Here is a 14,039-nt window from a genome sequence, read left to right on the forward strand (position 1 = left end):
TAGATTTGGTAAACTGTGCGTAGTAGCTGAGGAGGGAGGAGAAGGCTGGCTCAGAGCATCCTTCCCTGGCATTATGCAGCAGGTACCTGGTTCCCACCTGGCAGCAGTTGGTAGCTGTGTGCTGCTGGTGCTGCTCCTGGTTTTCCTCCTTTTTTTAAGCTGCTCCTGGAAACCAGCTATGGTTTGAAGCCAACTGCTTTCAAACATCAGCCTTCAGGCTCAACTGTCTATGGCTTTGTGACTCTGGTGTCTCTCTCATGATCGTTGCTGCAGGGTTAATAACCCTTGTAAAAGCTGTGATTCAGAAACCGTGCCTATAGCGTGTATAACGAAATCCCATTGAGACTGACCGTTCTCACTGTAAGTACGGGGCTTTTTTCCTAGGAGCTGGGACCTTTCTGCGCTCCTAGGCTTGCAGGTCTGGAGCTGTCAGCAGCACGCTGGAAGCTTACTGGAAAATCTGCATGGGCCGCTGTTGAAGAGGCTTCAGAGGAATGAGAGATCTTAGTGACTTCAGATAATTTGGTGAATAGCTGATGAACGTCATGAAATGAGCTGATGGTTGGAAGATCACACATAAGTTCCCATTTCTGATGTAACTTTCAAGTAATCATATGCAAACTAATGATACATTATTAAAAAAAAAACAAACAACCGAACCTGAAATTTCTAGGGCATTTCTAGGCAACACTTCTTGAAGCGCGACTGGGGAAGATGATGCTCATTTATCTATGTATGTATATACAAAGAGCTGAAACGGGTTTATCGCTCTAAAAGCCCACAGGACAGAGAGTCTCTGCGACCCTCCTCAGCTTTGATCCCCCTGCGGCCCGGGGGCCAGGGCAGCGTGGACCTCCCCAGGCGGGGGCCGGCCTTGACCTCCCAGCTGGAGCCTGGTGGGCTGCGGGCCCGGCGCGCCCCTGGCCGGCCGCTCGGGGAGGATATTTCGGACACTGTCGGGGGGGACGGAGAGCCCCGGAGGCACCCTGCCCCTCCTCTGCCCCGGGTCCCTGCCCCCGCCGTGTCCCTGAGGCCGGGCCCGGGTGTCTCAGCAGCCCCGCGCCGAGGCGGAGGGTGGGGGCCCGGCCGGGGCTGGGGAGGCAGAGGGCCCCCGTCCCGGCCTCCGCCGCTGCCCCGCGGGGTGCGAGGGGGCACCCGCAGGGAGCCCGCGGGCGGCCGCCATCTCAGGGCAGGCCGCGCCCCCCGCCACACGGGGGCGGCGGCTCCCGGCCCCCTCCCGCCCCGTCCCCTCCCGTCCCGCCGGCGCCCCCCGGGGGCGGGACCGGCGGCCGGGCCCTGCCCCTGCCACCGCCCCTGCCGCCGCACTGGCCGCGCCGCCTGAGGCAGCGGGCAGGGCGCGGAGCCGGGCCGCCGCCGCTGCGAGGGGGGAGCCGCTGCCGCCGCACGGGGCGGAGCCGGCACCGGAGCATCCTCCCTCCGTCCCTCCCGCCCGCCGCGCCGGCCGGCATCGCCGCGGCGGGCAGCGCGGCGGAGGGTGCTGCCAGCGCCGGGAGGGAGCGGCGGAGCTCCGCCGCGGGGTGCGCGAAGATGCTCTCCTACAGCGTGCTGGACGCCAACGTGGTGGACGTGGAGAAGCGGAGGAACCCCTCGAAGCACTACGTGAGTGGCGGCGGGGCGCGGGCGAGCCCCCGGTCCGCCGCCGGGCGGGCTGCCCGCCTGCGGGGGGCGGCCCACGTGTGCGGCCGGGCCGGGCCGGGGCCGGGCGCGGTGCGGGCGGTGCGGGGCCGGGGCGCGGAGGCGGTGCCGGGGGGAGCCGTGCCCCGCCTGACCCTGGGCACTGCACCCGGCCCGGGCAGCCCCGGCTGCCGGCGCTGGCCCCTGCGGGGACGCAGGTGAGGCGCCCGCGGGGCTGCGGGCGGCCGGGTCAGCGGGGACCCGCGGAGAGGCGGCTCGCTGTGGAAATGCAGCCCTCTCTCCTCACACTTTTTCATCCCCTGCTTGGCTGCTGCCTTTACTTTTCTTTTTAATGTTATAGTTTTGAAGTTTCCTTCCCTCCTGAAGGTGGATCTTCCCTTCTTGCTCAGCAAGATCCAGCACGGGATGGGACAGGTCTCCCGGCTCCCTGGTTTGTCTCCATCCCGGCCACGGCGCTGCGGGGTGCCCGGTGGGGAGCGGAGCAAGCCTCTCCCGCCGTAGCGTCAGTGATCCGGGGGTGCTGAATGCATCTTTACTCGTTTTCTCCCATAAGTTACATTAAGACCTTTCTTGAGGGGGGGAGCCGCTGTGCATAGTTATCGAGGCAGACTCTGCATTTGGGATCTCTTTCATCTCTCTTTCGTCTTCCTCCTTTCACACCTTACTGCCAACAGTGCAGCATCAGAGGAGGATTTTTAACAACCTTGCCAGACTCCAGTATTGCAGGGCGTCATGTGGAAGTGTCTTTGCCTGCAGGAGTTTGCAGCATACAGTGGAGTAGCTTTTGCCCATCCACATAAGTAGAGAACACATCTTTTCTTCCCTCTCTGGCTGTTTCTGGGTTTTAGTTGCACCAAATCCCTTAACTCTTTCCTCAAAATACAACCTGTATTTTAATACACAGAAGGTTGGATTTTGTGTATAGAGAAGATAAATCATCCAGCTTTGGTAAGGAAACGCCTGAGGGGGTGTTGAGTCCGGTGTGAAATCGCTCTGAGTATACTGTGTTTCCTGGCATTGCATATCTGCCAGATTTCTTCAAAGCTGGTCAGCATTTGAATGGGTTGCCTGAAAGACAGGGCCAAAGATCAGACATAAAGCTTTGTATTAGTATTTCATATCACTGAGCTTTTTCCTCTAAGGCTTAAACCATAACGCAGCTTAAGGCTAGAGGGCACTATGCTGCTGAGAGATGCTGATTTGTAGATACAAAGTTGAAACTCTCATCTACCGTGGAATTAAGCATCTTGTGCCCAGTTCATAGGAGTGGAAGTTTTAAGTCTCGTGTCCTCTCAGGTTGCCAGCTGGACCTGTGCATTCAGTCTATTACTTATTCACTGCTTCTAGGCGGGAAAGGCGTGTTTAGCTTTTGCAAGGAGCTGCTGTGAATTGTGGCTGACACCACTGCAGGCTGTTATCTCACCTGAAAGGTGGTGGTAATTCAGCATCAGAGAAGTACGTCTGCCAAGCACAAAGATAGACAAAAGAACTGGTAACAAGACCTTCCCGATTGCCAAGAGAAATTGATGTTGTTAATTTCTTATTTGTTGGAAAATGACCAGAAAACAAGGATTTTAATCCTCTATTTACAGTTTTGAAAGAAAATATTTCCTGTGTTTTCCTGCAGAAATACATCTGTGTTTCCTTGATGATCATTGTCATTGCATATTAATAACAGTAACCTAAACTGTTGCAAGAAGCTCTCTTTAATGCTTCCAGTGGCAAATCTGTTTCTTACCCTTCACCCTTCTCTCCGTACGCTTTTTCTAATATTGTCTTTGCACAAGAGCTCTACATCCCTGTGTGTCCAGTTCTTGGCCAAAAAATACAGACCAAATGGTTTGGTGGGTGACTAGCGTTGTGCCTGCCTTCTGTCCCACTTACTCTCAGTCTCTGGCTGTACAGGATTCAGCACAATAGGGTCCTGGTTCACAAACAAGCATTGGAGTAATTCAGTTAAAAATAATAGTCAACCATGTCCTTGTGAATCTCTTTCTTTTAGATGAGTGAATTAGCCCACAGGTCCAAAAGTCTTGGACTCTTCTTCGTTTCCTAGATTGCAGTTTGCTGCAGATGTGTGTGCTGCAGCTGTTATCTGGTTGGAGAGTGCAAAGCTTGGCGCTCTCTGCCTTATGTGGCTCTGTAATATCAAAAAGCCTTTCTACCTCCAACATCTGTAAACACCTTCATGTCGTGCCTTAAGGCCACGCGACACATCTTGGCATCAGATAAATGATGTGCTTCTCTGGTGGATGGCGACATAGGCATTGCAGGCATGTTAATGTGACTCCCTTTCCTTTTAATTGTGATCTTTCAGGGCCACAGTGGAGCCTGGATAGATGAAGGCAAGTCTTGGGCATTGGGGCATGTGGAGAGGGCTAAATGTGAGTAGCACATGAGCCCCTGCGCTGCTTGGCCTAGATGTCAGGAATCATTCCCTGGAGCAGATGTCTTTCATGATACAAGCATAGCCTTTGTGGTCTTGACTCAACAAAGTAAAAGAAAGAAGGTGACTTTGCATATCCTCTGCTATGATCCCTGTGTGTGAAACTTCTGAAGAGATTAATACCTCACTGGAAGATTTGTAGGGCTTTGCACATGGGAAGAGACTAAAATCTTGGATCCAGTGCTATTTGATAGGAACCCAGCCAGCTCTCTCCCCCGCTTGGAAATAGCTACTAGGGAAGGAATCTGCAATGTCTCCCTCTGCATCCCTGTCAGCAACTGGGTCGCACAATGCCACCCGGTTGGCTGGGGGCCCTGGAGGGCAGCATGTGAGGGGATAAACAGAAGGTTGGATCAATAGCCACGTACCTCTTGTGTGGTATATCCCTAATACAAGCTACTGCTGCTCTTACAGCTTTTGACATTCCAAATTAATTTCCTATTCTTTCTCCATGCTTTTGGTCTTTTAAAAATTGATTTGCGCTTGATAATACTTCAAAACTCGTATATCTCCTCGCTTTCCCCCTTCCCTTTTCTTTTAACAAGAACAATGTCAGGAAGGTCAAGTCTGGGTTTGTTGGAAAGACCCTTGGTGCAACAGGGGTCGTACATTGGCTGAGCAATGCTGTGGTGAAGCTGGGTGGATTAGGACATTGCAGTTAATGGTTGAAGGTGTCAGTTAATTATTCTGAAGAGAAAAAGCTGGTAACAAAATCCAAATCCCTTTTCTGGCTCCTGCTAAATTTTATACAGTCTGGAAGCCTTGTCTCACAGTTGTTGAAGTTTGATCTGTTTATGGGGTAGCTTCTCTGGCTTTTAGTCTGAAATTGTGATTGTCTGAATGAAACGTGAAATGATCCCAAACCGGAAATGCATTCTCTATTTGAAAAGACCCACTGTTGATGCTTGCCTCCTTTAACCATCTATCGAGGAGCTTAAACAAGGCATCCTTCCCTCCCTCTGCTTCCAGGTTATCTTTAGGCAGATAGCTTACCCTTTACCCAAATGTCTGACTCCTTTAGAAGCCCTGCAGGGAGCCTCTGCCTACCAGGTGTGCTTGATCCTGTTCTTGGGGAGGTGAGAGTGGGTTAGCACCTTCACCTGTTCACAGCTTTGCAGGACCTAGGTGATGGCAAACATTCATTGGAAACCAAATGGATGGGATCCCCCACCCCCCTCCCTGACCACTTGTTCTTCGGCAGAGGACTGGGTAGTTACTGATGTGCGTTATCTCACTAGATGTTTATATGCTTGAGGTCATTTCTGAGGTCTCTAAGTGTGCCTGTGTTATCCCAAGGGCAGGGATGGATACATCAGTACAGATTTCTTCTTCCAGCACTACTCTACTCTGGTTGCGGTTGGGCTTTTTGTGTTTTTCAGCTTTGTACAGCCTGGAGGGAAGGTAAAATGCTCTTGCTTTACAAGTGGCTGCCCTGTCTCTTTCCAGTTAGAGTGAGGTGCATTGCTGATTTTAGTCATCTGAGATGCCTGCGTGCTGTCCCAATTCCTCCCCAGGGTAATTGTTTCCTAATGCCATCTCTGAACGTTGAGATCGCTCTTGTAGGAATCTCTCTGCTGCATGGATACGGTTGCTAACCTCCTCTGGGCACTGGCATTGCTGAATTATAAGGGATTGAGTCCTGCTGTGTTGGGTTTCAGCACTGCTCCCAGGAGAACCTGAGTGTGCTTGTCACAAGTGACCTGTTGTAAAACGTCAGTATGCTTGGAAGAAAAAAAATTGTACTGCTAGGGTCAAGCTCTGTTCCTTGTGTCTTAGCTGCTCCTGCTTACTGCTTAGGCTCAAGAGCGACTCAGATGTGATCAGGCATCATTTCTCTTTGTTGTAAGCTGCTGGTTATACAAAGGCCAGCACTGACAAGGAGGGTCTGGACATGTCATGGGTTTAGTGGCAAAGATCTTTGTTCCTGTGTTGGTCCCTCATTGGTACCATGGGAGAAGGAGCTGGATTCCCCCTGCTTGGGTCACCAGATGGGTTGTCCAGTGTGGCCCTGCCTGCAGGTCTGAGTTGAGGAGCTCCATGTGCCACTTCTGCTAGGAGTACCAGCACCTCATTGGTAAGAAACGCCCAACCTTGGCTTGACCCTTTTAATTAGCAGAGCTGGAGACTGTGAGCCAGATCTCTTCCAGAGTGAACAGGGTGTGACATACCTGGAGCTCACATGGCCGGTGGCCTGCAGGTAGACCGCAGTAAGGGACCTGATGTGAGTCAGAAGGCAGTGTTAGATGAGTAGATGGAGTACCTATTTAGGTCTTACGATCCATTTTCTGCTCTCCCCTTCCCCCTACCAAGACACCCTGTGTGGCTTTCCTTCCAGGGGCCGTGATCCAGCTTGACTCACTGGGCTGAATAATTATTATTATTGTTATTACTATTATCTTTGCCTGGGGTGTTGGGAAAGAGCCAAAAAAATAGCAGGCAGCTCCGTGACTTCATTGTTCTTCAGAACTGAACTTCCATGCATTGGCAAGGGTTATGGCAAAGGTGGCTGTGATCCCCTGTGTGTGTAGCAGAGGAGACCTCAGGAGAAAGCAGACTGGGGTAAAACATTCCCTCTCCCCTGCAGTAGCTTTCTCTGTATGTAGACCACCACCCTGCTGGGGTAGACATATGTCTTTAAGGATAATTTCTACCACTCTGCCTGTTTTAGATGCAAAACTTGGGACTTTGCAGACTACAAAATTTTAATTGTTTTTTAATGTTTGATGAAACATGTCAGGAAGAAAAGAAGTCAGTATTTCTGAAATATCTGGAAGCTGTGGATAGACAGTTCTCTGCAGGTTGGTTCAACTCTTTGCCCCTGCTCCCAAATGGTCAGAGGAGCAGGGATGGCAGGAGGGAGAGATCAAACCTTGCTGGTCCAATGCTGCCTGCACCCACTAGTGCTTAGAGGACTTCTCTCTTCCTTATAACTGCAACCGGTTCTTGATGGAAATCTTGCTTGTTGAAGTGATATTCTTCCCCAACAGCAGAGGTTTTAGTTTCTGTGTCCTGGTGCGTTTTTTACTTTTCAGGCACCATTGTTTTGTGAGGCCAACATAACGTACAGGTTTTCCTGTTCACTGCCTTGAGAGGTTCACTTTCTTCCCTTTCTCAGCATCCTCTTAACCTTCCAGTGCCATACCTGCATGTGATTCTCTCTCTTGGAGGTCTTTTCCATGTTACCTTCTTTTAGGAAGTGCCCAAGAGAGGCACAGTCCTTCGAGCTTGTTCAGAGCAGGTTTGCAAAGTAGCTCAGGTGCTTTAGACATCTACTTGCTTTTCATCATGTGCTGTCTGGCAGTTATTGCCTCTATAACACAAGGCTTCTTCAGCGGGCAGTAGGGTAGCCCAGCAGATTAAGGAGCACTCATAGTCCTTTCTTCCAGCAGAGTTGTGGGTTGGTAACATTCAGCAAAAGGACAGTAGTATCTAAATTCAACAGTTTGCAAACGGCTGTCCCCAGCCTTAGGAATAGATTAAAAACCAATAGACAAGGGAGTTGTTTTGATTTGTTATGGTCAGGGCAGAATGAAATAACGCAGGAGGCTTTACATCCCGGCAGGCTGCCTGTACTGGCTCTCCTGTGGTTGAGCCTGCAGCGTGCTGGGAGGGCAGCCAAAAGAAAGCTCAGACACAAGCTTTTAGCAAGCCCATGAGCTGGGGCCAACAGCTCCAAAAGCCTCCAAGTTCCATTTTAAAAGTGACGAAGATGCCACTATTGACTTTCACTGGGACTTGGTTGCCAGGGAGATGTTGACCTAAGAGACAGCACAAATGCTTTCAGCTGCTGCAAGCTGCAGGTCACCTCTGGCTTCATAAAAGCCCTGAGCGGGGTGGGTGGGTGGGTGCTGGTGCCCATTTGTGCAACACAGCTTGACGGGTTGTAATCAAAATTACGCGAGTCTCACTGCTTTGAGCTATAAAGAGAGAGGACTGGAGAGACCAAATCATGCCCTTTTCCCAGAAGGGGTGACTGGAGAGAGAGATGAACAGACATCCTAAGGAAGCAAGTGATGGAGGAGGAAACGGAGCCCAGGCTTCCTGCATCCCAGGGCAGCCCGTCTGTTCATCCCACCCACGCGCCCAGCCCTTAGAGAGATGGGCAGCTCAGAGGTATTGCCGCCCGCTCATCCCTGCGAGGTAGGGTATATGCTGGTACCCTCATTGGGAAGGTGAGGCAAAGAGAGGTCAAGTGGTTGGCCGAAGGTCACCCATGAAGCGTGTGGCAGCATTTTCTATTCTTTTCTTTGGCTTCCAAAGCAGTCTTGCAATTTATCTGATGAAAGTACAGAGCCTGAAAAAATACTACTCTCGTATTCTGTCATTGTCTTCCTCAAAACCCATTTCCCATTTTATATGGATTAAACAGGAAGAGGGATTCAATGTGACCCTACCTGAGGCAGGAGGTGACGTACAAGTTCTCTAATTTAGTCATTTGGGAGGAAACAGCTGGACCTTCTAATGTGAGATGATTTTTTTTTTTTTTTGATCTTCCTTTTTCATGCTGTATCCTCTTAATCCGTGCCTGCTCACGCAAAGGGAACTGGTCCCCAGTAACCACGGAGAAGAGCAGGATCATTAGAGGGGGCTGACAGCACCGTGTGTCGTTTGGCATTGTGAAGCTGAATGCTTTCTTGTAGCTAGAGCTGACACCTTCTTGCCTAGAGCGTGCTGTGTAAATATTACATGAAGAAGGCAGAGAGCTGCACAGTAGCATACTGTTTGAAATTGGTGGTGTCTGCTGCTTAATCAGGTAGTGTCAAAACCAAACACAGTCAAGTCAACTCTAAAAAAAACTCCCAGTAACTTCCCTGGGCCTTGGCTCACACCTCTGGTGAGGCTTTATTGAAAGTTTTACTGAGAAGTTTGTAATTACTATGTTTTTTTAATATAGTGCATCTCCCTTTGTCTTTACTATAAAAGCAAAAATATATTCTCCTCCTCTAGGCAGGGACATCATCACATTTGGGGTGGAGGGGGAGGCAAAAGGAAACCATGTGGATTTCTTCACCTGAAAGGATTTTAAATTGGAACATCTTGTGACCTAGTTAGAACCTTCCCACTTTAGCTTGTTCACTTATGCTTTGCATAACCTTCCAGGTGAATATATAATAAGAAGTCAGTCTTTCAAACTCACATTCACTAAATGTCAGTCATATGGTATACTCATTGTATGTTTTTATAAATATGGGGTTTTTGGAATGCATAAGAGCCTTTATTACAAAGCAAGGATGCTTTTGCACTAAAACATGCGCAGACAGGCCTGAAAGATGGTCTCTGCGCTGGGCTGTTAAGACAAGCGATGACACACAGATACAGGCAGGTGGGGGCAGTGAGACAATATCGACTAGCTGAGCAGGTAATCCTCTCAACATAATAGTAACCCAAACTGCTGTCTGGTGGTCATTTAGGCATCACTGCAAAGAACAGGCATGAAGAAGGGTAATGTAATAACACTTTAAATTGCGCTGGGGTGAAGGTAGAGCAGAGAGATGTTCTATTCATTGTAGTACCTGTAAATGCTCCATGTGGTGGTGTTAACTGCTGCTCTCATGCTTAGGGTGACCTTTGTGACAGTCGTAAAGATTCTCTTCTTGATTTTGTTGAGCTCTTGATTTTGGCAAAGCTACTCCTTATTCCAGTTTTTGGAAGAGGAGCTCAATGTGTAGGTAACTAACCAAGTCCTTAGACTGGGAGCATTCTACTGTTGCGGGCAGAATACACATCCCCAAATCTGTGTCATTGTCAGAATTTCACAGGTTGCAGTAGTATGCTGCAGTGTATTCTTAATTGGTCTTGATAGGCCCTGACTACTCTAGCACAGGATCTGGGTGTGCCATGGCTTCACAATAAGGCTGCAATGCTGTATAGGAACATTCGTTGTTGTAATGCAACTTCTTTAGTTTGTGATGGTTGACTCGTTGGATGGAATAAAATATTCATAGACTTTAAGTGTCCATAAATATGTGTGTGGTCCCATACATACTGTGTTTGAAACCTAACTAGCAATAATTATGTTTTGATATGTTGCCAGCACTGTTTCTCTGACCAATGGGGTGTGTTTTATTTTTCCTATAAACGATGCTAACTAAACGCAGTGATGCACTAGGCTCCTATGCTCACAGCAATCAGCAGCATGATTTTATAGGCTTGATGCAAACTTGTTTGCAAGGAAAACATCCCTATCTATGTTCATAGCGAGAAACATGCCAAACCTCTACTAACCATGGTTGCATTTAAACAGCAGCTCCACACTGCCATTCTGTCTCCTTTACAGAAGTCTTCCATAACTGCCTCTGAAATACTGGAAGAGTGGTTCTCCACTGTCCAGGACATACCTATAAATGCAAACTTTAATGTATAAAGTTCATAAATCATCCAGAAAGGTTTGAACTCCTGTCCAGTGTGATACACACGACATTGTGTATTGTGGTAGAAGAGCTCATATGTCGTCTTTACTGGTGGTGTGGCCTTGATCATTTGTTTAACCTCTCTGGATCTCGGTGTGCTCTGCTGCAAGGCTGACAGGATTTACTCACATTTTATAAAGTGTAAAGATGCATGTGTCACCCAAGGGCTGACTGCTAGTGTAGGCTTTGAAACCCTTGAGTTTGGGTCATATTCCTCTACCAGCAGGTCCACCCCTGGGAGCAGCGGTTGCAGAATGGCAAGGCCATGTTGTTATCCGGAAACGGGAGTCAGACCGTTGCTTCCCTGATAGCCTTCAGCAGACACAGTAATGAATGGGATGACATAAAAGCTACGTTCCCCTCTGAGGAAACGTACATTTAGGATGCCAGCCATGCTTGCCGGCTGTGAGCCTGTTCCTCTAGGGCATTCCTTCCTGTCGTGGAGTCCCAGGGTCTGTGGAGGTATTTGAGGTGAGGCATGGAGTATGGTCTCTCTGGGAGCAAGGCCCTTGGCAATAGGCTCCTAGCTGCTGCTGTCTGATCTCTCTCCAGTGTCTCTGTGTTCCCTGTCAGGAAAGCTCACCAGCAGAGGTGAAATCTTCTTGCCAGGCATTCTTGTGCCCTCGGGGGTTTGATGCAACAGAGAGCATCTGAATTACCATTTTCCTAACTCTGTGAAGATGAGATTTCTAATTGCTCCTTCAGCATGCCCAGAGATTTTCCTACTCTGGCTCACGCTGTTCTGTTATTATTTATAAATTAACCCATGCATGTATTTTTTGTGGGAGAAGGTTATTCCTGATTTTCCCCTCTCCAGCAGGTGCAAACCCATGGTAGACCCCTGTGACCTCAAGCAAAATACTCTGAAAATCATTTTTAAATGTTTTTCCATTCCGCTGCCCTGTCAGTACTTTGCTACACTGTCTCTGAGCTCAGTGTATTTCCTTTGCCTGAAAATTTGTCACTGTCTGCCACCTGCCTCATCTCAAGCAGTCTGAGCTGAGGGACAGTTATTCATGGGATAGATGCCACGAGAGGCAGCTGAGCTCCCAGTCTTCAGCAGAAGCAGGGCAGCTGGCACAGCCCCTGCTAGAGCATAAGTGGGAGGCCTGCAGATTCCCAGGGCCGTCACTCCAGCAACTTTCACCAGCATTAAAATCACTTAGAATTTATAAACAAACAAACAAGGATATGTGAAGTATTTTCCTGGAAGAAAGCCATGGAGAGCAGATCAAGTGCATCTCCCTCCTCCCATCTCCCAAACATGTCACAGGAAGAAAGACTGGAGTTCAGCATTTTCCTAAGTGGGATTAAAACAGGCTCTGGAGCTGGCTTCGGGGACGGGACAGAGGAAAACCAGGAGTAGAAGGGAAGCTCTGTGTGTGAGTGTGTGTTATAAATATATATCAGGTGAAACTGTCAGTATTCCTGAACCAGCATGGGTAGTAATATCTCCGCTAATGAAAGGGCTGCTTATTTGCTATTAATAACAAGAGATTAGTGCTGTTGGCTTAGGCAGATAAAAAGTGACTGATTCTAGAGGAACATCCATGCTGGTTTTCCATGTACCAAGGGGTAGCAATCCTGTATCTTCTGCATTTTACATGCCCCGGACATCCTTAACAAGTTCTTTCCTTTCCCTGAATCCAGATGCGTTTTCCTCTAATGCTTCAGCAAATGGTGTTTTATAAAGACAGCACAGGATGTTTTACATTGAAGGGAATCTAGCGCGGTAGCCAGCCTCCGAAATACTCTTACTAGAGGCATACGAAGAGTCTTCTGGCTGTTATTGCTCAGGAAGAGATTTTCTGTTTAATCTTTTGCTGCTGTCTTTGTGATTGTAACAGTCTATGTCAAAACTCTGGGCTGCTTTGAGGCAGCAGCTTTCCACCTGTTTCTGTGCTGGGCAGCTGTAGCTTGCATTTCATCCTTTAATACAGACATCTCAGATTTGTAAAGATAAGTATAAATAGTTCCGTTTAAACTAAAGATATTTTAAGGGAATTTGTCACGGGTAACAAGCTTTGGAGATTGCAGTACTCATGATCCGGACAAGAGAGTCCATGAGTCTGTCTTTAAACCTGCCTCTGTCCTGCTGGCATAAGGACCAGTGGTTTTTTATATAGCAACAGCAATTTGCTAGTGGCACTGGAGGATGATGGTGTGTACTGGTGTGCGACAGGCACCACCATCTCAGAGGGAGCCTCCTTTTTTTGAAAGAACTGAGGCTCTGGCCCAAGTGAGTGGGGTCAGAGGACGTACAGCCTGGGGATGGGAGCAAGGCGCTGCTGCTCAGACCCTTGGCCTCACCGCTGAAGATGATGGCCAAATTGCTTGGTTGTGGCAGCCTGTGTTGGGTTTTCTATCGGTGCCTTCAGCTGTGAGTAACGCTGTGTATCTGTGCGCCCTGGTGTTGGCCAGGATGAACGTTGGGATTACTGTTTTACATAATTCTTGTGTTGGGGGAGCATGCAGGTGTGTGGTAGGAATTGGGATTTTGATCTGAGGCTTTGTCTGTGTGTGCACGGATGTGTTTTGCTTGTGTTTTAACATCTGTTGCTCTGCGTTTGTGGAAGAAGAGTGGATTGGTCAAAGAAGTGGGCTGGAAAGCAGATCCTATGGAAAGGATCTTTAGGTCCCATTGGAGCTGATGCCACAGTCCTGGCCAGACCTTAAGAATACTCTTTTATTCTTTCCTTTTTGTCCCCCCTCTTCTTCTGAAAAGCTCTAATCTTGCCCCCAGCATGGGGTTATTTCCAGTTGTCTTAATTCTGGAGTTCTAGGTGATCTTCCAAATGTAGTAGGGCTGGACTGGAGAGCACCCTGTAGGCAAGCACCAGGGCCTTCTGCTGGGTTTTGAGGGTCTGTAGGACTGAGAGTATACTACTGATACGCTTACTGCACCCTTTACGCCTGAGGAGAGGGATACAAAGCTTTCCCTGTGTGCTGAGGGCTTTGTGGGGCTCTGCCCACCACGTTATCATACAGTGATAGAGCCATCAGGGCTCTAACTCATCTGGTGAGTAGAGTGAGGTTGTTCTCTACCAGGCACTGGCTTTTATGGGCGTCCAGGTGTCCTTGTGTTGGGATCTTGTGAGGAACTTAAACTTCTTGGCCATTGTCTTGCTGTGTGTGAGAGGTGTTGGCTGGGTTACGATAAAGACCTTGACACAGACCAAGTTGAGGGTGCAACTGGCCGCGTGATTTGGATCACAGGGGACTTGAAAACAGCCTAAGGAGTCAAATGAGGAAATGATGCCCACCCTTTCTATCTCTAGAAAGGTAGAGACTGTAGCTAGTACTAACACAGCATTGGCACTCCAAACCTGATTGATAGCATTTTATCTGCCAGCACTCTGTCCTTCCTGGTCCTTTATCGATCTTCTGCGTCTGGTTAATGTGAGCTGTAGCAGATCTGGGTCAAACCCTTATTGCCAAAAGGCCAACCTGTTGTCTTTACTGCGTGTTGGGACAGAAAGGGTTAAACAGAGGGTGATGGTGGCTAATAGCTTGCTTTAGGCAGTAAC

The 14,039-nt window shown here is 48.9% G+C and overlaps 1 protein-coding gene across 2 annotated transcripts in view; it reads left to right on the plus strand.

Annotated features, from left to right (window-relative positions):
• Positions 1–1,548: 1,548 nt before the first annotated feature.
• SH3PXD2A (SH3 and PX domains 2A) overlaps positions 1,549–14,039 on the plus strand; it is a gene marked incomplete at its 5' end in the record, with an annotated part of 263,482 nt that continues 250,991 nt past the window's right edge. For both annotated transcript variants that reach the window (XM_082308802.1, XM_082308803.1), the window contains one exon: positions 1,549–1,620. In XM_082308802.1, coding sequence (XP_082164928.1) covers positions 1,549–1,620 — 72 coding nt within the window. The remainder of the gene's footprint in view (positions 1,621–14,039) is intronic.

This window comes from Platalea leucorodia (genome assembly GCF_965183815.1).
Source record: "Platalea leucorodia genome assembly, chromosome: 4".
Lineage (NCBI taxonomy): Eukaryota > Metazoa > Chordata > Aves > Pelecaniformes > Threskiornithidae > Platalea > Platalea leucorodia.